The 25,272-nt window shown below is 38.1% G+C and overlaps 3 protein-coding genes across 3 annotated transcripts; all 3 read right to left on the bottom strand.

Moving 5' to 3' along the window:
- Nucleotides 1-2,060: 2,060 nt before the first annotated feature.
- On the bottom strand, nt 2,061-4,315 carry LOC121756194 (nuclear transcription factor Y subunit C-2-like). Its single transcript, XM_042151679.1, has 2 exons — nt 4,165-4,315; nt 2,061-3,112 (listed from the first exon to the last, which is right to left on the bottom strand). The coding sequence occupies exon 2, from the start codon at nt 3,056-3,058 to the stop codon at nt 2,273-2,275; it is 786 nt and encodes a 261-aa protein (XP_042007613.1). The 5' UTR covers nt 3,059-3,112; nt 4,165-4,315; the 3' UTR covers nt 2,061-2,272.
- Nucleotides 4,316-10,951: 6,636 nt separating this feature from the next.
- LOC121755745 lies at nt 10,952-17,534 on the bottom strand. The gene is made up of 9 exons (XM_042151114.1): nt 17,392-17,534; nt 14,045-16,955; nt 13,891-13,962; nt 13,578-13,730; nt 12,898-13,061; nt 12,523-12,670; nt 12,272-12,394; nt 11,898-11,985; nt 10,952-11,384 (listed from the first exon to the last, which is right to left on the bottom strand). Exons 2-9 carry the CDS (start codon nt 16,865-16,867, stop codon nt 11,197-11,199), a joined length of 3,759 nt encoding a protein of 1,252 aa, XP_042007048.1. The 5' UTR covers nt 16,868-16,955; nt 17,392-17,534; the 3' UTR covers nt 10,952-11,196.
- Nucleotides 17,535-19,105: 1,571 nt separating this feature from the next.
- Nucleotides 19,106-24,979, bottom strand: LOC121756100. The gene is made up of 13 exons (XM_042151558.1): nt 24,830-24,979; nt 23,650-23,854; nt 23,294-23,344; nt 22,264-22,394; nt 22,080-22,196; nt 21,793-21,912; nt 21,395-21,465; nt 20,957-21,126; nt 20,381-20,441; nt 20,014-20,146; nt 19,664-19,777; nt 19,371-19,496; nt 19,106-19,288 (listed from the first exon to the last, which is right to left on the bottom strand). Exons 2-13 carry the CDS (start codon nt 23,839-23,841, stop codon nt 19,258-19,260), a joined length of 1,317 nt encoding a protein of 438 aa, XP_042007492.1. The 5' UTR covers nt 23,842-23,854; nt 24,830-24,979; the 3' UTR covers nt 19,106-19,257.
- Between the last annotated feature and the right edge of the window lie 293 nt (nt 24,980-25,272).

Below are 25,272 nucleotides of genomic sequence, written 5' to 3'. Positions count from 1 at the left end.
TCAACAGCCTTAGCCTTTAAATAATAGAGGATGTGCTCTCTGTCAGCCTCTATCATCACTGCATCTCCAGATTTTACAAACAATTTTCCTTGACTCATTAATATAGTGAACCCCTTCTGCTCTAGCATTCCCAATGAAATGAGGTTTCTCTTCACTTCTGGAATATACCTCACTCCAGTCAGGATCTTCACAGAGCCATCTTGTAGGCTTAACTTTACTTTCCCTATCCCTTTAATCTGGCAAATATGGTTATTACCTAGCACCACAGTACCTGATGCTTCTTGAAGATCATGAAACCAGCTTCTATTGGGGCACGTATGGAAGCTACACCCCGAGTCCATAATCCACCTGTGACTGACCCCATTGTCACTAATATTCATAAGTTGAGCAGGGGGTCAGCACCCTCCACACAATCAGATTGGTTGTGGCCCTCAGAGGCTAGCTTTCTCTTCCATGCATGACAATCTTTCTTCAAGTGCCCAGGTTTCTTACACCAAAAACATGCCTTGGTTTCCTTATAAGCATCAATGCTTGAGGGTTTTGAGCCCTCAAATTTCTTCTTGAAATTTTGCTTTTTGAACTTCTTCACATTCAATGCCTCTGCAGCTTGAACATTGGAGCTTGCAGAACCTCTGGTGGTAATCTTCTGGAGTTCTTTGGCCATCAAGGCTGAATAGACTTCTGCATAGGTAATAGGCTTATCTCTCCCATAGATGATTGCATCACTCAATTGGTCATAGGTGCTAGGCAAGGCATTCAATGTGAGAATTGCCTTGTCTTCATCTGAAATCTTGACATCCACAGATCCCAGATCATCAATGATCTTGTTAAACTCCTCTAACTGCTCCATGATGGATTTCTCTCCAGAAAAACTACAGGAATAGGGCCTTTTCTTGAGGTACAGCCGGTTAGCCAAAGATTTGGCCAAATAAACTTCATCCAGCCTGTCCAAGATCTGCACTGCAGTCTTGGCTTCTTGAACTTCCCTCAAGACTTTATCTCCAAGGCACAGAATCACTGCAGAGTGTGCCTTGAGCTGCATCTCCTCCATCTTCATTTGTGCTTTATCATCAAGCACTGGAGTCTGGAGCCGTTCCCTTTTCCTCAGGTTTTGAAAGCACTGCAGCCAAGCCTTGTTGAATCAAAACCGCCTTCATCTTCATCTTCCACACGCCATAGTCATTCTTGCCTGTGAATTTTTCTGCATCAAGCCTTGCTGCCATCTCTGAAACCGTTTGATCTTCTGCAAATCAGCTTCAATCTTCCCACAGACGGCGCCACTTGTTAGGATTAATACACAAGGCTTACACACTCTTGAATAGATCATACACACTCACTGTAATGTGAAGTACTCACACACTTATGCAGAAAACTCACACTAACACTTTAGTATTGAAAGTAGGTGATTTCTTGGAGAAACTGGAATCTCTTTATTGAATGAATTCATCTAACTACATACAAAACGAATCTGAGCTATTTAAAGCTCTACAAATAAGGCAGCAACTGCTACTAACTAACTACCCCAAGAATCAAGAAAGCAAGAAGAATAACTGCTACATCTTAACTAACTAACTGCTGGCTAGTTTCTTCTAGGCTGCTTCTTTCCCTGATCAGCCTTTAGATTCTCTTCTTTCTTCTCTTCTTGCAACTGAGTGAGCACTCTACTTCTTACAGTAGGCAATAGGAAAGTTTTGATCGAGAAGAACATGTATGTTGTAACCAACACATGCACAATTTCTTTATACGAGTTCATTTTTAAACAAACATTCTTCAAGTGTTATGCCAACTTTGTAGTTTGAATATTCCTTAATTTTATAGAACTCAATTTCAATCTCTTTAAATTTTAACCGAGAAATGGCTGAGTAGAAAACACTTTAGTTAATTCCTAACTAAAATTTATCAATCCAACTAGAAATAGAATAGTTGTGCATTCGGTGCACCATAGCATTTTTCTTTAGAAATGCTAAAATTAATCATTGCTAGACCTTTTCTTAAATTCAATTACAAGAATTGGTACAATAAAGGAAACATGCTACAAAAACAGACAGTTTAACAGCAGAGACCATGAAATCAGCTTTAATTACCATAGATAAGTGGAATACAGTTTCCAATTCCCAACCATTGAAATGAATAAATGTTAAAAAACAAGACTTCATACATCAAATTCATCTCACTACTAAGTTCGGGAGTGTAGCACAGCACGCCAAAACGACCAAGAAAATAACGCCTACATAATTGTAGAATACATAAACCCAAGATCAAAACGACAGCCCTACGAGTCACTCTGTTGCTCCTGCGATGATGGCTGCTGCGAAGGATGAGACTGCGGCCACTGCATGTAGGGGGGTGGAGGTTGGTGCTGCTGAGCTCCGTAGAGTGCAGCCTGATCAATCGGCTTTCCCATGATCATTCCTGGGGGAGCTCCCACAGGGGCCTGTGGGTGAACATAGTAGTACGGGAGCTGATCCGGAGCTGATCCAACTAACGGAATAGCAGCCTTGGTAATGCCAAGCCCCTCTTCTTTCAACTCGTCTCTAGGAATTATATCAACCAAGAAGTCGAAAACATCAGTTCTTGAGATGGCAGCAGCAATGTCATTCTTCTGCAGAGTCCGCCTTTTGTTCTCTTCAGTGTGGATCCAGGATCGCAGCGTGAGTTCCAAGATGAACATTTCGCATGCCTTTGCGAATATGACAGGAGCTTCAGCAGAGATCATTCTAACATCCTCGTCGGCTTTCATGATCTTTTTTATCCGGGCGAGGGGAAGGCTGTGGTTCTTGAAATCAGTAGTTTGATCGATCTCTTGCATCTGACTAGCCCAGAACGCTTGAAGCTGCTGCTGTTGCTGCTGGCTCAGAAATTGCTGGGCCTGGTGGTAGGCGAGCTGTTGCTGAGGAGTGAAACTAGTGGGAGAGGAAACCGTGCCAGCGGGAGTGCCAGTAGCCACCATGGGTGCAGTTTGATATGGGGGAGTGGCATATGCCATCGAGCCACCACCTGCCTGTTGTTGCTGGTTCGGGTGTGCTAGATGCTGCTGCCTTTGATCTGAATGGTCCATGTCTACTCAAAATGCTAAGTTAACTTTTTCACTTACTATATTCTCACCCCGACACTGCAACAGATAAGAAAATAAGAACTCAGCTAATCGATGATCCAAGGTCCACAGAAAATCTGTCAACAACCATTATAGACGCATGGGATAGCATAATGTATAAAAATACACAGGAAATTCACTAGTGTAAACAATAAGACGGATGAAAAGTTCATGACAACTCTGTGCACTAACTATAAAAGCAGGTGAGCAATATAAAAGCAGCAAAGGAGATGAATGCGAAAAATCCACGAGTAAAGCATAGTTACGGAATCTCTTATTAAGATGATAGGAGTAAAATCCGGGCACACAAGAACTAGCATAAATTGAGCATGAGAAATGCTCGGAGAAATTTCACAGCCAAGAACGATTAAAAGAATTGACCGGGAAACTCACGGCTTTATCTCACTATTAACTATTAATATGAATCCTCCCCTACGACTGCAGCCGTCCCGATCTCTCCAAAGATATGCAGTCTTATTTATAATAATAATTATAATCGTATATCCCTAACCTTGGAAATAAATCAAATCAAATCAAATCAAATCAAATCCTAACTAATTATAAAAGCAAATCAACAATTAAAATCTAATCAAATCCTAACGAGCTAAAACAAAGGAAATGTATGCGATATCATATCAAAATCTTATAATCTTGTTCTGTATCCAAATCTCATCCTCAATATCACCAAATCCCATTCTGTATAGTATGAACATGAAGATTATGCTATTTGTAGATTAATTATCTGTTGACAAATTTGTCGATAATTCATAACACTTAAATCTGACGATTATCCTCTTCCCCAAATCTAATGCTAAAGTGTTGAAAATGAGAGAAAGGAACAAAACCAACTGCGAGTTAACATACATATTAAATTATTCCCCAATTTTCCTATTGTACATCATGCTGGCACTTTTTTGGTGACCAAAAAATAGAGGCATAACACGCAAAATAGAAAATTGAGAATTTAAAAAAAAGAAAAAAAGCCTCTTCAATTGCGCAGCGTAGAAACATTTTAGCGGCATAGCAAAGTCAAACAGAGAAACGGAGATGAAAAAGTGAGAAATACGTACGGGAATTTAGCTTGAGCTGTCCTCGGTGGCGAAAACCCTAAGAGAGAGAGAATGGAGGGTACACGTAGAGAGGGAATGAGAAAAAGAAGAGAGGGTTTTGAATTAGAGAGAGAGAGAGAGGGGCTTCTGGGGAAATCGACACCTGAGACGCGTGTCGTATGCTCTAGAGCACTATATTCATAGTGCGTAGCCACGTGTCAATTAATGGTTGGCGCTTACTGTGACATAAGTATGCGATCTCCCTATTTTAGTTTTACGAATTTCCCATGACTGTAATTCGTGGACAAAAGCGATTATATCAATTGACAAAAACACCCCTACACACAGGATCTTTGAATTAATTTTTGAATTACAAATTAGTTTAATCACTTAATGAAATTACATGAATACTATACTACTTTTCATATTTCAAATCACTTAATTTAATTGTATTTCTCAACCGGAGACTTGCACATATTTTAGCAAATAGCAAGTTAACCTTTTATTTTCATCTTTATATTGCATATTTAAGCTGAGGTTTTCGTGGCAAAAAATAAAGATTTTTTTTGGATAGAAAATGCTACCTTGATATTGGTGTAATAGTAATGTTACCAAATTTTCAGAGACAATTTATGTTATATCATTCGTGTAATCGAATAATGTTTTATCATTTTAGTTTAATTTAGAACAATATCATACGTACCTTTTTTAATGCATTACATATTGGGCTCTATTTAGTCATGAAATATGAAAAAATATGAGTAAACCGCATCAATATAGATTGATTTGATTCTATTATGATAAAATACTAATATAGATTAACTTAGTGTAATAATGGAGTGCTCATTTCAGTTGGAAGAAGAAGAGAAGAAGAAGGAAGCTCGGCTTTGAGCTCGGCTTTGAGTTCGGCTTTGAGCCGAGAAGACAGTTGGTCTTGAGCCGAGAAGCAAAGGAGTTCGGTTTGTGTACCGAGAAAGGAGTTCGGTTTGTGAACCGAGAAGGGAGCTCGGTTGTGAGCCGAAGAGAGTGCTCGGTTGTGAGCCGAAAAGAAAGTTCGGTCTTGAGTCAAGAATAGAGTTCGTCTTGAGCCGAAAAAGAAGAAGCAACAGTTCGGTCTTGAACCGAGAAGGAAGTTCGGCCTAGAGAAACTAGCCGTTGGTGCAGCAGTTAGTTAGCCGAGATGTAGCAGTTATTCTTCTTGCTTTCTTGATTCTTCTTGTAGTTAGTTAGTAGCAGTTGCTACTTGATTGTAGAGCTTTAAATAGCTCAAAACCATGTACGTAGTTAGTAGTGAAAATCAATAAAGAGTTTTCAAGTTTTCTCTCCAAGATTACCATCTTCGATACTCTAAGTGTGAGTGTGTGTTCTTCTGCATTGTGAGTTATCATACAACTGTGAGTGTGTGTGTGATTCACCTGAGTGTGTGAAAGTCTTGTGCGTATTGAATCCCAACAAGTGGCGCCGTCTGTGGGAAGGGGATATTGAAGCTGATTTGCAGAGGATCAAACGGTTTCAGAGATGGCAGCAAGGCTTGATGCAGAAAAGTTCACAGGCAAGAATGATTATAGCCTGTGGAAGATGAAGATGAAGGCGGTCTTGATTCAACAAGGCTTGGCCGCAGTTCTTGCAAATACAGAAGAGAAAGGAAAGGCTCCAATGCTTGATGATAAAGCTCAGGCAAAGATGGAGGAGATGCAGCTCAAGGCACATTCTGCAGTGATTCTGTGCCTTGGAGATAAGGTCTTGAGGGAAGTTCAAGAAGCCAAGACTGCGGTGGAGATCTTGAACAGGTTAGATGAAGTTTACCTGGCAAAATCTTTGGCTAACCGGCTGTATCTCAAGAAGAGGCTCTATGCCTATAGTTTTTCTGGTGAAAAATCTATCATAGAGCAGTTGGAGGAGTTCAATAAGATCATTGATGATCTGGGCTCTGTGGATGTTAAAATTTCAGATGAAGACAAGGCCATTCTTACATTGAATGCCTTGCCTAGCTCGTATGACCAGTTGAGTGATGCAATTATCTATGGCAGAGATAAGCCTATCACCTATGCAGAAGTCTACTCGGCCTTGATGGCTAAGGAACTCCAGAAGACTACCAGCAGAAGCTCTGCAAGCTCCAATGTTCAAGCTGCAGAGGCCTTGAATGTGAAGAAGTTCAAAAAGCAGAACTTCAAGAAAAAGTTTGAGGGCTCTAAACCCTCAAGTTCTGATGCTCAGAAGGAAACCAGAGCATGTTTTTGGTGCAAGAAACCAGGGCACTTGAAGAAGGACTGCCATGCCTGGAAGAGAAAACTAGCCTCTGAGGGCCACAACACTTCTGATTGTGTAGAGAGTACTGATCCCCCTGCTCAACTCATGAATGTAAGTGATAATGGGATCAGTCACAGGTGGATAATGGACTCAGGGTGCAGCTTCCATATGTGCCCCAACAAATCTTGGTTTCATGATCTTCAGGAAGCATCAGGGACTGTAGTTCTTGGAAATAACCATGTGTGTCAGATCAAAGGGATAGGGAAAGTGAAGCTAAGTTTGCAAGATGGCTCTATAAAGATCCTAACTGGGGTGAGGTATATTCCGGAAGTGAAAAGAAATCTCATCTCATTGGGAATGCTGGAAGAGAAAGGGTTCACCATATTGATGAGTCAGGGAAAGATGCTTGTGAAATCTGGGAATGCAGTGATGATGGAGGCTGACAGAGAGCACATTCTCTATTATCTGAAGGCTAAGGCTGTTGATGGAGAAAGCAATGCAGTGTCAGATGATTCCATAATGCTATGGCACAAGAGATTGGGCCATCCAGCAGAAGGAAGCTTGAAAGAACTCATCAAGAAGGGCCTGATCTCTGGAGATTTCAACAAGATGGACCCCTGTGAGCAGTGTATACTTGGAAAAGCAAAGAAGGCACCCTATCCTACAGGTATTCACTCTTCTACAGCCCCATTAGACTACATACATAGTGATCTCTGGGGCCCTTCACCTGTAAGCTCAATTGGTGGTGGGAAATACTACCTTGCTATTATTGATGACTACACTAGGAAACTGTGGGTGTATATACTGAAAGAAAAATCAGAGACATTCACAAAATTCAAGATATGGTGTAAAGAGGTGGAGCTAGAGAAGGGAAGGAGTGTTAAATGCCTAAGAACTGACAATGGCTTGGAATTCTTGTCTACTGAGTTTGATCTGTTTTGCAAAGAGAAGGGTATGAAGAGGCACCGCACTGTTCCTGGTAACCCCCAGCAAAATGGTGTTGTGGAGAGGATGAATAGGACTATCCTAGAGAGAGTAAGGTGCTTGTTACTCAGTTCTGGTCTGAGCAACAGATTTTGGGGAGAGGCTGTGTATACAGCAGCCTATCTCATAAATAAGTGTCCATCTACTGCCCTTAAGTCTGAGACTCCTGATTACATGTGGTATGGAGCCCATAGTGACTACTCAAAATACAAGGTGTTTGGGTGTGCAGCCTATGCTCATGCTAGGCAAAGTAAGCTTGAGGCTAGGGCTCTAAAATGCATATTGCTGGGGTATCAGAGGGGTGTTAAGGGGTATAGGCTCTGGTGCATTGAGCCTGGTAGGCAGAAGGTGGTGGTGAGTAGGGATGTTGTGTTCTTGGAGGATCAGATGCCATACTTAAAAAGGAAGCTGGACTCCAATGAAGTTGAGAGTGATTTCCTCAAGGTGGAGCCAGTGGGACTTTGCCAAGGAGCAGGTGGAGCCTCTGACTCAGAAAGTGAGTCTGAACCAGAGGATGATGGTGCTCTAGCTCGAGGTAGAAAAATTGATGAGCCTACAGCAGATTCTGCCAGAGAATACCAGATAGCAAGAGATAGAGGCAGAAGAAATACAAGACCACCTGAAAGGTTTTCTGATGTGGTCTACTATGCACTTTGTGCTGCTGAGGGCATTGATATTGCAGATCCTCTCACATATAAAGAAGCCATGAAGAGTAAAGACAGAGAAAGGTGGATTGAAGCCATGAATGAGGAAATGGAATCTTTACTCAAGAACAAAACATGGATTTTGGTGGATAAATCCAGACTGACTACAGATGGAAAAGAAAGGAGGCTGATCAGTTGTAAGTGGTTGTTTAAGAAAAAGATTGAGACCACTGATAAAGATAGAATCAGATTCAAGGCAAGGCTGGTGGCTAGGGGCTTCACACAGCAAGAAGGAATTGATTTCAATGAAGTATTTGCTCCAGTTGTTAAGCACACTTCGATTAGGATCTTGTTGGCAGTTGTGAACCAGCTAGACTGGGAGCTACAACAGCTTGATGTGAAGACAGCCTTCCTCAATGGGGATCTAGAGGAGACTATCTTTATGGAACAGCCAGAGGGCTATGTGAAGACTGGAGAAGAAGGCAAGGTGTGCCTGCTACAGAAAAGTCTTTATGGACTTAAGCAAAGTCCTAGACAGTGGAATAAGAAGTTTGATGCACAGATGAAGAAGATTGGCTTCTCCAAGTCAGAATATGATGATTGTATTTACATCAAGAAGGCAGGCAGGACTCCCATTGCCTACCTATTACTCTATGTGGATGATATGCTACTTGCAGGCCCTTCTATGACAGAAATTCAGAAAGTTAAACAAGATCTGAAGTCGAGCTTTGAAATGAAGGATCTAGGAGAGTCAAGGAAGATCCTAGGCATACATATTCAGAGAGATAGAGGCTGCAAGAAGCTGTGGATGCTGCAAACTGATTATATTGACAAAGTTATGCAGAGATTCAGAATGGAGAATGCTAAACCTGCCTCAACACCCTTGTCCCAGAGTTTCAGATTATCAAAGGAACAAGCTCCTAAAACTAAGCAAGAGGCTGATGAGATGGAGGCTATCCCTTATGCTAGTGTTGTTGGGAGTATCATGTACACTATGATTTGTACAAGACCAGATCTTGCTCATGCTATCTCAGTGACTAGCAGATACATGGCAGACCCGGGGAGGGAGCATTGGAATGCTCTTAAATGGATATTGAGGTACATGAAGTCAACTAAGGACTGGGGGATTGTGTTCAATGGCTGGGAAGGTGGATCTGAGGAGGTTGTGCAGGGGTATTGTGATGCAGACTATGCTGCAAATCTGGACACCAGAAAGTCTCAAACAGGTTATTTGTTCACCATGTTTGGAACTGTGATCAGTTGGAAATCAGGTCTGCAGAGTGTAGTTGCTCTCTCAACTACAGAATCAGAGTATATAGCTCTCACTGCAGCTGTACAGGAGAGCTTTTGGATCCAGGGAGTAATTTCTGATTTTGGTTTTGACCAAGAAACAATGGTGATTCATTGTGACAGCAGCTCAGCTATATGCTTGGCGAAACATCCGGGTTTCCATGAAAGGAGCAAGCATATAGACATAAAGTTGCACTTTATTAGAGATGAGATTGAAAGGGGAAGGGTGAAGGTGGTTAAGATTAACACCTTGCACAATCCGGCAGATATGCTAACTAAATCTCTAAGTAGAGACAAGTTTGATCATTGCAAGAAGTTGATCAATGTTTGTGCGAGAACTGAGATGAGCCCTCAGGTGGAGAATTGTAATAATGGAGTGCTCATTTCAGTTGGAAGAAGAAGAGAAGAAGAAGGAAGCTCGGCTTTGAGCTCGGCTTTGAGTTCGGCTTTGAGCCGAGAAGACAGTTGGTCTTGAGCCGAGAAGCAAAGGAGTTCGGTTTGTGTACCGAGAAAGGAGTTCGGTTTGTGAACCGAGAAGGGAGCTCGGTTGTGAGCCGAAGAGAGTGCTCGGTTGTGAGCCGAAAAGAAAGTTCGGTCTTGAGTCAAGAATAGAGTTCGTCTTGAGCCGAAAAAGAAGAAGCAACAGTTCGGTCTTGAACCGAGAAGGAAGTTCGGCCTAGAGAAACTAGCCGTTGGTGCAGCAGTTAGTTAGCCGAGATGTAGCAGTTATTCTTCTTGCTTTCTTGATTCTTCTTGTAGTTAGTTAGTAGCAGTTGCTACTTGATTGTAGAGCTTTAAATAGCTCAAAACCATGTACGTAGTTAGTAGTGAAAATCAATAAAGAGTTTTCAAGTTTTCTCTCCAAGATTACCATCTTCGATACTCTAAGTGTGAGTGTGTGTTCTTCTGCATTGTGAGTTATCATACAACTGTGAGTGTGTGTGTGATTCACCTGAGTGTGTGAAAGTCTTGTGCGTATTGAATCCCAACACTTAGTTTACAAAAAAAATCAAATCGTATTTTAAATGAGGTGGCTAAAAATATTGCTAGCTTTTCATGTTCAATGATTTGTAAAGTCAGGTTTGATTTTTCTACTAAAACATACTCTATCCGTCCCACATTAACTCTCACACTTGCATTTCTGCACTTGTTTTGTAAAAATGATACTCACTCCGTTCCATAGTAATAGAAACGTTTCTTTTCGGTACGGAGATTAAGAAAAATTATATTAGGTTAGTTAAATAAAGGGAGAATAAAGTGGAAAATGAAAAAGACAGAGAGATGAAGAGAGAAAAAAGTAATAGAGAGTAAAATAGGTGTGAAAAAATGTGTTTACTTTTACTAAAAAAAGAAATGACTCTATGACTCTATTATTATGGAACGAAGAGAGTAATAAATAGTTAAAGTAGAAAAATAGTAATGTAAAAGAGAATAATTTTAAAAAGACTCTTCTCTACCTTATTTTCTCTCTTATTTTACTATTTTCGACTTTAACTATTTATTAGGAGTATTATTTTTATAAAACGAGTACAGAAATGCAAGCGTGACAGTTAATGCGGGACAGAAGGAGTAGCAAAAAGCTGAAAGCCTACAAATCCAATAGATCCTTTCACGTAGAAACAGATCATAATAAAAGTAAATAAATCGTAAAGCCATTTCCTTTCCACTACTTTTTCCAATTCAATCTTTTTCCTGTCTTTCAGTTAAAGATTAAATAAGAAACCCACATTAAAGAAAATAAAGAGGCAAACAAAACCTCTGTTCATAATAATATATGCTTCATAACCTCAGCATCTGTATATGTTGATCAACCTGTTGTAGTGGTCCCTAGTGTGTACAATTGAATCAACTAATTGCTTTGATAAGTAAGGAACATACCAAAACCCTATGAAGCTCCTGCCTTTCGTGGCTGGGGCTGGGCTGCGGCCGACATGACACGCAAGCGGCTAGCGATCTCTGTAAACGACGGCCTCATCACTGGATTCGGGGCCCAACACTGCTCCATTAACTGTCTCCATTCTGAATCACAGTAGCTCGGGATTGTCGGCCTCAGTGTGTTGTTCACAATGCCTCCTGCATATGGAAATGCTGAGTTTTAAATGTGTGCAAAATAAAAAACGGCTACTATATTCTTCCTTTGGCTGATGTCCCAGAAGAGAGGATGCATGATTTAGGGATATTACAAAGACACGAAGTAGTTACTAAGGCCTTTCTTGGTACGATAGAATGGAATGGTGGAATGGAATGTGATTCCTACCTCCGTTCTATTCATTTGTTTGGTACGAAGAATGAAGAAGGGATGGAATGATTCGAATGAAAATGCAAAGAAATTGTGGTTTCATTCTATCTTCATTCCATTCCATCATACCAAGAAGGGAGGGTGTGTTTCTCATTGATGGAAGACTACTACATCCTTCTAGTATTTCTCCTAAAACACAGCACAGGCAAATTTCGCACTTTCTCATGATACATACATTTTCCAATACGTCGTTCTCAATACTTCTCGAAATAAATATTTCAGGACAGCCATTAACTGCTGCATATCACAACCACAAAAAGAAATGTTTATGAGTTGGTATTACAAACCTATGATTGCGCCATAATGCATGTTTGCATAAGGTTCCTCTCCGGTAAGTATCTCCCACAGGACAATACCAAATGAAAAGACATCAACCTGCCAAGCAAACAACCAAATCCAATAACTATATGAACTGGTAACACCGAAAAGATTGAGATGCTTGAAGTTAGCTAGTGGAACAGATCAAATATACTACTATTAGATATCTAAATTAGAAAAGTTTGCTTTACTTCGCAGAGAATTTTTGAACAGTTGAAAAGTGCTGGTTTTGTACGCATAAACTTATGAAACTAGCTTATGTAATTCTAATGCCGATGAACAATCTTATGCAAAGAATATGTTTCTCAACCCGATCTGAATGAGAAACTATTAAAGGTGTTACCTTCTCAGATACTTTACTGCTGCTACCATTTAATAGCTCCGGAGCCATCCAAGGCAGAGTTCCCCTTACTCCACCAGAAACCAACGTATTCCGCTTAATTTTTGACAGACCAAAATCACCTACCTGATAAATTGCATAGCAATATCAGAGATTCAGAATATCAAATGGTAACATCATAACAATGATGATGAAAGACAGAAAAGATATCAAGTAATCTAGTTGAAAGAGGAATAGGTTCCCAAGTACACCACCTTGCATATAGGTCTTGAAGGATCTTTTAAGTTGACAAGCAAATTGTCGCACTTCAAATCAAAGTGCACTATATTCTTTGAATGCAAATATTCCATCCCAAAAGCTGCGTCCATGGCAATTATAAGCCGCTTCCGGCGATCAAGGTGTCTGACAAGTTGTACAATAAAAATTGAGTCAATTAAAACTTAAGAACAAAGGCATAGTTCCATGTTAAACTTTTGATGACCATGTTTAACATCATAACATAAACAAAGCATCAGAAATGGGACCTTATTAGAAGTCAGTTAACATCATAATACGCTCCTGATTTGACTCGAATAATTGCTATCTACGACCTTATTAGAAGTCAGTAACAACTCAGTTGAAAACAATACCTATCTTTTCGAAGTAAAACATGTCGCAAAGATCCATCAACCATGAATTCTGCTACAGTAGCCAATGTACCCCCTGGTCCATCTTGTACAACGCCATAAAATGCTACCACATTCGGGTGGTGAAGCTTTGAGAGAATATCCGCTTCCCTCCAAAACTCATTGGTCTGAAAGTGTTGAGTTATTTAATAACCACGTTAACAAGGCCTAATATACATGATGATGATGATGATGATGATGATGATGATGATGATGATGATGATGATGATGATGATGATGATGATGATGATGATGATGATGATGATGATGATGATGATGATGATGATGATGATGATGATGATGATGATGATGATGATGATGATGATGATGATGATGATGATGATGATGATGATGATGATGATGATGATGATGATGATGATGATGATGATGATGATGATGATGATGATGATGATGATGATGATGATGATGATGATGATGATGATGATGATGATGATGATGATGAAATAGAACAGTACAAGAAAAACACTGCTGCCAATTTCTTCAGTTTGGTTATTAGCAAATTCAACGATAGCTTAAATTGTAAAGCATGTAAACATAAGGCTTTACCAATAATGGAACACACCATCAAGACTATATTGGCAGGAAAAAAGAACTTTGTGCTACATGAAGTATAGGTCATGTACCAGACGCTCTTGCTCTGATTGTCGCCCCGTGAAGCAGCTTTTCTTTATGCGCTTGATTGCTACATCCGAGCCTCTCCACTTTCCATGATATACAGTTCCAAATGTGCCAGAACCAAGTTCCCTCAATTCTTCAAGATCCACATCTTGTATAATCTGCAAGTCGTCCATCAGAGAGTTACAGATGCATAATTGGTGATTACTGGCAACATAGTCAAAAGGTTAATATGCAACAAATTCACGATTCAGGAAATGTTAAATTAGCAGATTTTCAAGGTTCAATACCAAAACAGATTGTATAACAATTAAGACTAACCTGCAGAGAGTTGATATCAAAATCTTCCAAGGACGGTTCTAGAGGAGGTAAGCCAATACTTCCTATCCCAGCCTGAAGATAAAGTTGCAAATGTTCAGTTAAAGCAATATTCAGCATAAGTTAACTAATTCTGTTTATTCAAAAGAAAAAGTACCCCATAGTCTGAATCTGGATTTCCCATATTATCAGTTAAATCACTATACTGAATACCCTCATTCACTTTCGCTTGTGGCGCACCAAAATTGGAACGAAGATCCATAGAGTGAGGCTGATCTCCAGCTGGTACATTTTTCTGATCACGATCGCTGTAATTCTCCTGGAATTCTGGGTGACTAGGAGGAGTTCCTTCTTTTTTCAGTGGCACAAAGTCATATGCTAAAGGTGCATGCTCTTCAACTTTTGTAATTGCAGAGGAAAGTACAACATGGTCTTGATCAATAAGAGAAACATCCCTTCTCAAAAACTCATCCCCTGCCAGCCTCTGGAAGAAGGACCAGTGCTGTGGTTCATGATTTTCCATATTCATGCTCAAACCAGCTCCATCTTTAGGTACGGGACTGATATCAGATGAGTTATCTGAAAGAATAGCTTGTGAAAATATATCGGAAAGGAGATTACGAGGGAACCGATCATTGATATCAATAAGTATGTCTCCTTGCTCAGTTCTGGGTAAAACAGCCTTGGATTCTCCGTGAGTTCCTGCCATTCTCGTAAGTTGAGAATGCCCATGAGCATCATCAGGAATGTCCTGACACCCAACCCCATCAACCCTATGAGCTGTAGGATCTTCAGAATGTTTTGTTGAATCCTCGTGGCTCTCAGTGTGAAGCTTCAAACCAGCTTCCACCCCTGTCAGATCTTGATTTTCATGCAAGGATTCTTTAACATCACGTGCATCTACCATTTGAGTTCTTTGATTCCTGTCATCAAAGGTTTCAGGCTCAACATGATAAGTAGAATTTGACTGCTTGGAAGGAATATCTACATTTCCATTTTGCAATTTTTCAGAAAATCCTGAAACTAAATCTTGCAAATCTTTCTGGGCACTATCAGCATGAGACTGATTGACAAGAAATTGGGAATTCCGAGAATCATCTGACTTTGATATTCTGTTAAGAGGCCCACCCTCCTCTCTAGGAATTCGCTCAGAATAATAGACCCTTTGAGGAGGCATAGAAGACTCGGGGTGGCCCAGATCAGTACGATTACTTTCTGAGTTAACAGATTCAGGAGCTGGAGCATTACCAGATGCAGAATGCTCATTTCCATTAGAAATTAGGGATGTTTTAACAACATCAAAAGGTTTAGGGGCAGGAACAGATTCCTGGGTCCTCCCTTCTGTCTTTTTTGAAGATAACTCCTTGCCCAGTTTAGGGATCACAACTGTTGACTCCTCAACTGGAAAATTAAGTTCTCTGTCGCCATTGCTTCTACTTTCCGGTTGCATTGAACCATCAACTTTCCGTTTTGCCTCATTTTCTTGTACTTGAGTGCCTTGAGCGTCTGAGGAACCTGGAGGCTTCCCTTCAAGACCTTTTTGTTGAGAAACAACCCCATAAGAAGATTGAGGCACAGCACTTTCAGAAGGGGCATTATAGGGAGGATGCAGATTATAGTCAAAATGTGGAGGTTGATGCTTGACTTCATGATGGTACACGATCTGACCATGATCGAAGTGTGCATTTTCATAAACATTGATGGAATTTGGTTGAATATATTTAGAAGATTGTCCAACTGTTGACGAGACAATGAAGCCAGTCATATCTGAGGTATTAATCCCAACAAATTCACTAGAAGCCCTACTTGTGTCCCTTTCGACATTGAGAGTGTCCAATTTATTTAAACTGTTTCCGGAAGAGCTTGCTAACCCACGAAAGGTAGAGCTTTTCCTAGACACAATGTCCGTGCTATTGACTGCAACAACATATTTAATCTCAGAATCACCATCTGTGTTGGCTAAACTGAAATGAGCATCTTCCAGATCTTCAAGAGAGAATAGAAACATACGAAGCTTTCTTGATTCTTCTGTCTCATTGAGTAATTTGCACTCCTCCATCATGTTCAACAGATCCTCATCACTTGATACAGAGACTAAAGCATCAAGATCCTCCCCAGGGAGCTGATATTTTATGGTATGCGTCTCATCATAAATTGCAGTAGTCTTCAACCATAACTCTTGCCATGTAATATCCTTGACGATCCGGATAATGCGTGTTTCACCACCAACATATCTGAGCTTTCCATCACTGGGGCGAGGCAGTATTTTACCACCAAAACTGCAGAGAGCTTTAAGCTTCTGTGATGAACTATCAGATGCCCCAGATGAGGAGTGCAGTAGCACGGACTGATTGTTGTAATCAGAAGCGAGACATCTTACTTGCATGGAGCCATGGTTAGCCCTGCTTCCATTTAAAGACATATTCCTCTGTTCAACTTCTGTAGAAGCTTTTACCATCGAGGCAACCATAGGTATATCTGAGCCAGTTTCAGATCCAGCATGACTAATGCCTAATATTCCTTTCAGGTCCAAATAACCAGGCACATAACTGGGATCCCCATATTCATTTGGGATAAACGGAATCTTTGGATTGACCCGGTCACGCATAAATTCAAGAGCGAACTCCTCACCAGTCTGTATAGAGAAGTTGCGTACGGGCTTAGGTTCTGACAAGTCACTCTCTGGGTGCTGCAAAATGGGATTTTCGTAACCTGAAGCACCAGTCCTATGAACTAGTGATACAGGGCCATGATCTTCGTTTCCTCGTTCTGATGAATACAGCATGCTATTGTGATTTTTCAATGGCTCCATACTGAAATAGCTGTATTTTCCCTCTTTCAAATAAACACCAAATGGAGACAAGATGTGACACCACAACTCTGTAAATAACCTCCAATAGACACACAGAAGCACCACAATCCTCACAGCTATGGAAATACGTCGCTTTAACGCAAGTTGAGGGGCACGCAGAAGATACATAAGCACATAAGCCTAGGAGGAACTTCTCTTACTCAATACATGATGTAAGAGCTCCAACATCATCAACGAGCACCTTAAACCAAAAAAACTGGAAAAGAAAGAAACATCCCATATTAATGCTGAATCATGCATCACATTTTCTAGACTTCAATTAAAACACATGGAAAAAGGGTTTCCTTGTTACACAGCTAAAAATAATGGAAATAAGAGAGTTTGCTCCAGAAATATAACACACTTTTGTCCAGTTAAATAGGAAAAGATGAGATCTCCCCAATCAATCCAATAGTCCATCAACCCTACCCCATGCAAAGGTCAACCAGTTTTAACTAAGAAATCACTAAATTCTCAGCCCGGTGCGAGAAATTACCGTACGAATATACATTTCCCACACATCAAAAATCAATTATCGCTTCGCACTAAGAAGTTAAAACCCTAACTTTGCAAAAACAGCAACGCAAACCAATAAAACAGAAAAGGCTGTGAAAGGAGAACAGAATCAGTAACTGAATGAGTAAGTTATGTACCCCCAATGCAATATGAGAAGTAGAGCTGTTGACCAAATCCGCCATTGTTGCTACTCCATTTGCAGAGGGAAGCGATAAATCTGAGTATATAAATGAGGTAGTGAAAATTGAAATTTTGGAAGGTGTCTTATTTCATAATAATGAATAAAATAATGCTGTTTGTAGTAATGAAAGTTTCAATGCTACGTTTTTGCAGCTAAAAGTTAGTTGATTTGACAGTTGACTGCAAAATGTATTTGATAAACAATTAATTAATTAATTAATTAATCTAATAATGTTGTACTGTAAAGAATATAAATTTAATAAGTTTTTTACAATCAGATTCTGATTCGTCAGATTTAGGAATTTAGTTTGACTCGATCAGATCTTGGCATTAATTATTGCTTCCCATCGAAACTACAAATTGAAGTTTAATTATTATAGTAGTATAAAAATTGAAGTGGGCCCATGCAAGCAAAGCAACCCTCGTATTATAAAATGACTGTATAAAATTTTATTGTACTATGAAAATTATTATTTTAATGTAATGAATTAATCACGAAGAAATCGGTGTTGTATTGAGATCAATTGGTCTTGGACGGCTGGATTTTTGTTTTGCTATTGGTGGACGGTGGAAGATGCTTGCATATTCCAATTTTTAACACCTTTCTTTTTGCCGCACGAAGTCGACATTTTTGGACAACATTTTAGGTTTCTTCTATCATGGATTTGTATTTTTGATAAATTCTAGTTTTGGCATTGAATTCTTTTTACTAGCTATTGATTTGTACTATTTTGTAATTTAATTATGTTCAATTAATTAAGATTTCATTGCCAAAATAATTTAATGATTATTTATGCAGCGTGATTGTACATTCAGAAAAAAGATATCGCACGTTAGGTAGTGAAACGATATTGAGTTATACTAAATTGAATAATTCCATATGTTGAGAAACAAGAGGGGAGTGGGTCCAACAATTGAAATAATTTCATGTACTAGTATATTATGATGTCGTTTCGCTACATACAATATGATATCGTTTTGATTGGCATGCAATATTACACGTTAGCAAGTCACTTAGTCATGTTAACACAAAATTCTTCATTGATTGCAAAATCAAAACAAATCGGTAATTTGGTAATTTTTAGACAATTTAAATGTTAAGGCAGATATATAAAACCAAAGTCTAGTGATAGTTTAGAAGTTTACAAACAAATAGGGTTATACAAAAATGACAACTCAAATTAAAATGACAACCTACAACCAATGAACTCCTCCCTTAGATTTAGGAGCAAATTCAACCTTAGACTGCCACGTGGCAGGCTTGCCTATGTATCGCAGATTGCTTGATTATCTCTGATTTCGTATCGCAGATTGGTTGGAACCATATGCCGAGTTGTTTGTCTATGTACCACAGATTGTTTGCCTAAGTAGTCATTTTAATTATAGTGTTACTATAGTATTCTGAGTTAGTATCGCATATTGCTTGAAAAAATATATTTAGTTGCTTACCTATGTATCACATAGTATTTGCCTAAATTATCATTTTAACTATGATATCATAGTCTCCCAAACTAACATCCTTTTTTTTGTAAGTTATCCGAACTGTTTTAACAGATAGTGCTGTTTTCAATAAAGTACGAGTATTTACTTTTTTAAAGATTATGTGGTATTGAATGTGTTTGTATTTACCTTTGTCAAGTATCGATGTGTAGCAATACCAAAACGGGGCGATGCAACTCGACACAATAGCATTTACACAAAAATGGTTACATATATTCACGCAATTACATTTGGACAGATATACACAACATACATATTTGCTTTTTTTAAGGAGAGAAAAATTATGTGATATATATAGATACAAATGTGCATGAAATGGAAGTTCACATGATAGTGCAACCGCTGCTAGAGTCTCTGCAAACAAAATTATTACTCATTAGCACAACAACAGAAAGAAATGAAATGTGAGGAAAATGAAGAAAGCAACATTGATCACCTGCTATATTTTTCGTAGCGGCTAAGTATTTCTTCGAACTTATCGCGTAAAGGGCCAGTCTCTTGCAAGCTCACGTTACGAGGTCCACACAGATAGGCCTGAGCCACAAATGCGAGACTTCTTTCCCTACAACAACAGAACTTCTTCGTGAGAGGAAGACAAATGTGAATGCGGGAAATTTAAAGTGCAAGAACCTTAACGAATAGTGGATTTACTCGGTCGAATATGCATGACGCCAAGAAACACTAATGAGGTGATGATGGAGATGTGCAGTTTGTATAATGAGAATGTACCTTCCTTCATATTCCGATAACCACGCCATGTATGCTGCACCAAAGTACATGGATACAAAAGGCTTGGTGAGATCTTCGACAGCCTCAACGGAGTAAGCCTTGTAGCCCATGCCACTAGTTATCAATCAAGTAGATTGGAGTGTTAGGAATTTAGGATCAACAATAGACAACACGAATCGAGGTGATATTCCTATTCTAGTATTCTTCAAGTCAAGAGACGATTATTGTGTTGCTACCTCAATCAAGTCATGCAAGTTTTATAGTAGTTATGAGTAATGAGATGAATGATAAATGGAAGGAGAGATGAAAGTGTATTTCACTAGTGATTTCAAAATGTTCAGTAGACATACTCGTATAGCCAGCGTGCTGTGGGATAGTCGACTCCCATTAGCCCTGTGTGTTGTCCGACTCCATTTATGAACCGCATACTAATCATCTCACAAAGAGCACATAATATAGCCTGTCCAAAAAAAAGGACACGTCATCATTTGATATTTTATCTACTGTGGTACCTCAAAAAGATACAAAAAAGAAAGGGGGAGGGTTATCAATATAGTCCCCAAAACTGAAACCTATGAAGTTATGAACAGCCGTGAATGTGTCAAAAGTCTAAAAGTTTGCTCAATAGTTGAACACTGTTCTCTCAATATAAAAAAACTTCTAACTTGTTAATTTAAAATATGAAACATCAAGTTATTGAAATAAGAAGTAAACTACTAAGAGATTTATCTCCTCCTTTCTTGCTAAAGTGTTTAGTCCAAATGATCTCTGCAACTGCCTGCAAGAAAAACAAATATATATAGTCAGTCCATAAACTTTATAACATAAGGCTTCACATCACCTTTGGAAAACTACTCATCAAATAGGTAGAATAATCACTAGCAGAAAATTCAACAAGGCCATGAATAAATACGCTTTAGAAACATATACACAAGCATGACTAGAGCACCTCAAGTGAAATACAACTCTTCCTTATAGAACTAAAATAAACATTTATCTATTTATGTTATGTGTGCTGAAAATTTTGCCTTTTTATTTGTTGAACTAACTTCTGAATCTTGAATCTTATTCATTAACAAACTCACCAACATCATCATCACTGCCAAAGCCAATGGCCACCATAACAAATTCTTAGCAAACATTAGAGATGAAAGCTCTATAGTTGCATGAAGCATCATTATCAGAAAATGTATCATTGTGGGTCAAAAGTTGCACCTCCAGAAAAATTAAATGAGAAATGTATTACTTGTAAGAGCAAAGAGTCACCAGTCAAACTATGTGTTTCTCACTCACCCTTAGTTCTACCCGAGAAAGATAAGGATGTTTTTCTACGTCATGAGAGAATCGCACTTTCCCCTTTTTCTCACCGGATTTTTTCCATTCTTTTTTTACATTGGGATTATTCCACATCAATGCCATGTCTTCAGGTGAAGTCCTTGAATCCCAAGTTGCATGGATTGGACCTGATCCAATACAAATTGAAAGCATGTAAGCAGGCTATATTTTATAGAAGCAAATTTGACTTTTAAAATCTTAAGTTCTCGAGCGCAATAACCCTCTTTTCAGATTGAAATTTTTTAAAGCATTTTCACAAATGTTGTGGATGAAGTACAGTTAATTCTAAATATAAAAAACAATATGACATTAAAATAAGTCGAATATCAACGTTAGCATTTGTAATAATTAAAAAAATTTTGAAATGTTATAACGAATATATATTGTAAGCATTACCTTTGCTTTGTGGAACTCCACCACCGTGGCGTGACTGAGCATCAGGTGCAGGACCAACTCCAAAAAAATTTCTGCATTTTCAGAAATGTGTTCATTTAATCTTAATTTTGCTACCAATAGACATTATTAGAGCAGTCAAATCAAGACTCTTCAAAACTCTAAGATTTGATAAATTACTAAAATCAGATATATAAAGCTGCTAAATAATTTCCATGGCAAATCTCATTTATATGCATAATGCATGAACAACATCGTGGAATAAGAATGATTAAGACCACTTGTAATCTTAAAGCATTACTTCCCTAAAGAGAAGTGAAGACAACCAAAAGAGTTTTGTATGAGATGGCAGAATGTACTTAGAAATTTCATTGCTGTAGAGTCTCTAGTGAACTAATTACCTGGATGGAAGACTTTCCTTAATGGAGAGATATTTTTTCCAGTATGACAAAGTTGATTTGTGAGTTGCTTTTTTCGGTCCACCTTTATAAGCTCTAATCATGAATTCTTCACTTCTTTCTCTGCATAAACATTTTGGGAGATATGTGATTTGTTATTTTCCAAAACAAATCCTGTGAAGGCTTAATTCCATCAGACATATCTCTAGAGTGGGACACTTGCATGGAAATGGGGTGAGAAATTAGAAGGAATAAGTTCAGACAAGGAGTTCCACATTCCACCCACTTACTTGTTGTCAAAGTTTGATAACCATTTAAGATATGCAGCTGCAATGTAAACATTGAGAAAAGGCTTATATAAGGATTTGGAATCCTCAGCCACGTTATATGACCTGTAACCTGACTCCCTGCAGGAAAGTCAAACTTTCACTCATGTGCACTAGTTTTAAATAATCAAACTGAATTAATTGTTACCTGATGAACCACTCGGCTATTTTTGGTGATATCTGCATTATCCCCATATTGACCTCATCAGGTTTTTTGTTGTAGCTTTTAGCCAGTATCTGTCTTCCACTTTCAATCTCAGCAATGGTGCAAAGCATGTCCTATGGAACGCCAAAGAGTGGTTAGACCAGAAACTCTGAACACTGTGGCCGTTTTAAATTGTTCTTTTGTTGAACTGAGACTGAAGTGTGATCTTTCAAGAATACTAGTACATGTTTTCTGCTCATATATTTCACATATGTCTGACAATTTTGACTGACACATTTTGTTTATTATGGTCATTCATCATTATGCAAAATTTAGCAGTCAAAGACATGAAATATAGGGCAAAGACATGATTGAATTAAAACAAAGATAACTTTCTACTCCGCCGATTGAACTCTATATAAGGGAGAAATTTTAAGGTTCTCTATTTCTCAAAACATTATGCCAAAATGCTAAAATTAGATATCACTAAATGTTGGGTTTTTTTCATGAGCAACATTTACAATTGCCCAAAATTTGGTTAAGTGAGTAATATTTAATTTATCGGGTAATAAGTTGGAGAATTAGAGAGTTGAAAAACTTAGAAATATTGTACTTGTACTAGTAAGTAGGAGTATGCATTAAACATTCTTATTTGCTTGAGTTCATTTTCAAATTCAAGTACAAAACCAAATATATATGAAGGTAAAGTAAATGGATTAGTTAATTTAGTCTGAAAGGAGAAAGAAAACTCCATAATATTTGGCAAGTAGAATTGAAAAGGTTACACTTCAGAAACATACAATATAGTAGATGACAAACTGAGTAATGAGTTTAAAGTTATTATACTAGAATAAGAATGTTATGTATTTGTACGATATAATATGAATAACCAGAAAATAATAGTAGTACATAAAAAGGGAGAAAAAGGTAAAGATTGCCAGAATCAACAACCAAATTTAGAAATTAATCTTTTCTACATCATTCATGATATATACTGCTATAACATGGGTAATTGAGAAACGAATCATCATACCATATCTATTTGTGAGACAAAATGCCTTTGGACAACAATTCCTGCTACAGCCTGTTAAAAAAGGAGTCAGAACTTACACTGATTTCTCAATTCTCATATGGAAGTGAACTTCAAAAATAGAACTGGATCAAACTATCGTTTTCAAAGCTTAAGTTTCAGAAGTATAACAGGATTTGATAAGATACTGCTACGTGTTCAACAAGCATAGTAGAATGCAATCTGACAGATCTTGATCAATATTTAAGGTTCTCTAGGTACTTCAATTTTATGAGGATGTAACAATAAAAAATCAAACATATAAACTGAATCAGGTGAAAATATTAGTGACTTTACAACTAAATGTGGTTCAATCTTACCCTCATTTCTGTCTGTGTTAGACAAGGCTGATTATCAGAATCCCGTGAGAGGTGGACCCTGGATCCCTTAGTTTCTCCAACACTAATCCACTCCGATTTTACATCAGATTCCGTCCACATTGCCTCCAAGTCATCAGGATCCACGCAGTCATTCCAGTATCCGAAACTGACAGCTTCCATCTTAAAAGGCATCTCTAAATATGTTCTACACATGGCATTGGCAGAAGGGTCAGCGTAGCATTGAATAAAGAAAACAAGGGCGACATTCTATGATTTTATACAAGAATGAATTATATTTCATATTTAATATATAAAAATTTCTACAACGTAAAAGCACATAATCACATATCGTGTTTGCTAACTGTAACTAAGTGTTGATATCGTCAGATTATATAATACTGATAACTGAATACTGAGGCATGTTATAGAAGACTGGAAAGTGGACAATAAGTAACAGTCGGAGAGTTAAGTTGTTCAATCATTAAAGTTTCCCTTCTTTATACATTTTGTTCTTCTCATTCATGTATGCAGTACTTCAGATGATTCACCATTCAATACAATAATGAACTTTTATAGATATCTTCTTTCATCCTTGAACTTAAGACATCCTTCACCACACCGTGGGACATAAAAAATATGTATCATCACAAAGAGTTTATTCCTCAGCATATTTAAAAATCTTACCTAATTCTAACTGTGATGCTCCTAAAATGGTAAAAAAAATATTAGACATTGAAGTCCAGTTAGCTCTAAACTTCCTAAAAATTAATGACTAAATCCACCAATATTTTACCACATACTACGAAGGCAAAGCAAAGCAGTAACATAAAAAACATCAGATCAGGCAATAAATATCAAGGAAGAAGACATGAATGTGATCGAATCAAGCCCGACAACACAGAGAGCACGGTCTCCAAGTCATCCAATCGCCAAAAATACATAAAATAAGCATACAAAACCACTAGATCCAACAATGCCAATATAATATAACTTCCAGCAATCAATAAAACTTGTGCATTTCCCGCCATAGCATATATGTCGGCCAATATTCGAGAAATGCACGATTTCCTTCAGTGCCGCATTAAACACAATGAATGATCACCTCTAACATGAAAATCACACAACAAATTCTGCAAAACAATTTACGAAAAAATGGAAATAATAAGAAAAATGTTTTTACCGGAGATGGATTTGCAGCTCTTGTTGGAGGAAAAAAGGGAAGGGGCCTCAATTTCACTTCTGTTTTTTGAAACAATAAATAAGAAACTTTTAGCGAATAAATCGGAGAATTTAAGGCAAAATGAACAAACACAAATGAAGAAACGGTTTTAATTAAAATGAATTAGTTGGTTTACAAGTAAAATATGTGCATCAATGTTATTTAATTATATTCTTTTCATACCAAGATTGTGGGAGATATAAAATCTGCAGAAATGCGATACTAATTAATACTACTCCATACTATTCTCTATTTAAAATATTAATTATGTTTTATGGAGTATATTTAAATAAATTCCATACAATCACTTATTTAAATTTTTTTAATAATATGGACTCCGACCAATTTAATATTTAGGCCTTAATTTTACTTTTTAAAAGTTACTAATTCGAAATAAATCGGAT

The sequence above is a fragment of the Salvia splendens genome, chromosome 11 (genome assembly GCF_004379255.2).
Source record: "Salvia splendens isolate huo1 chromosome 11, SspV2, whole genome shotgun sequence".
NCBI classification, from domain to species: domain Eukaryota; kingdom Viridiplantae; phylum Streptophyta; class Magnoliopsida; order Lamiales; family Lamiaceae; genus Salvia; species Salvia splendens.
This window is presented reverse-complemented; position numbering and strand designations above follow the sequence as displayed.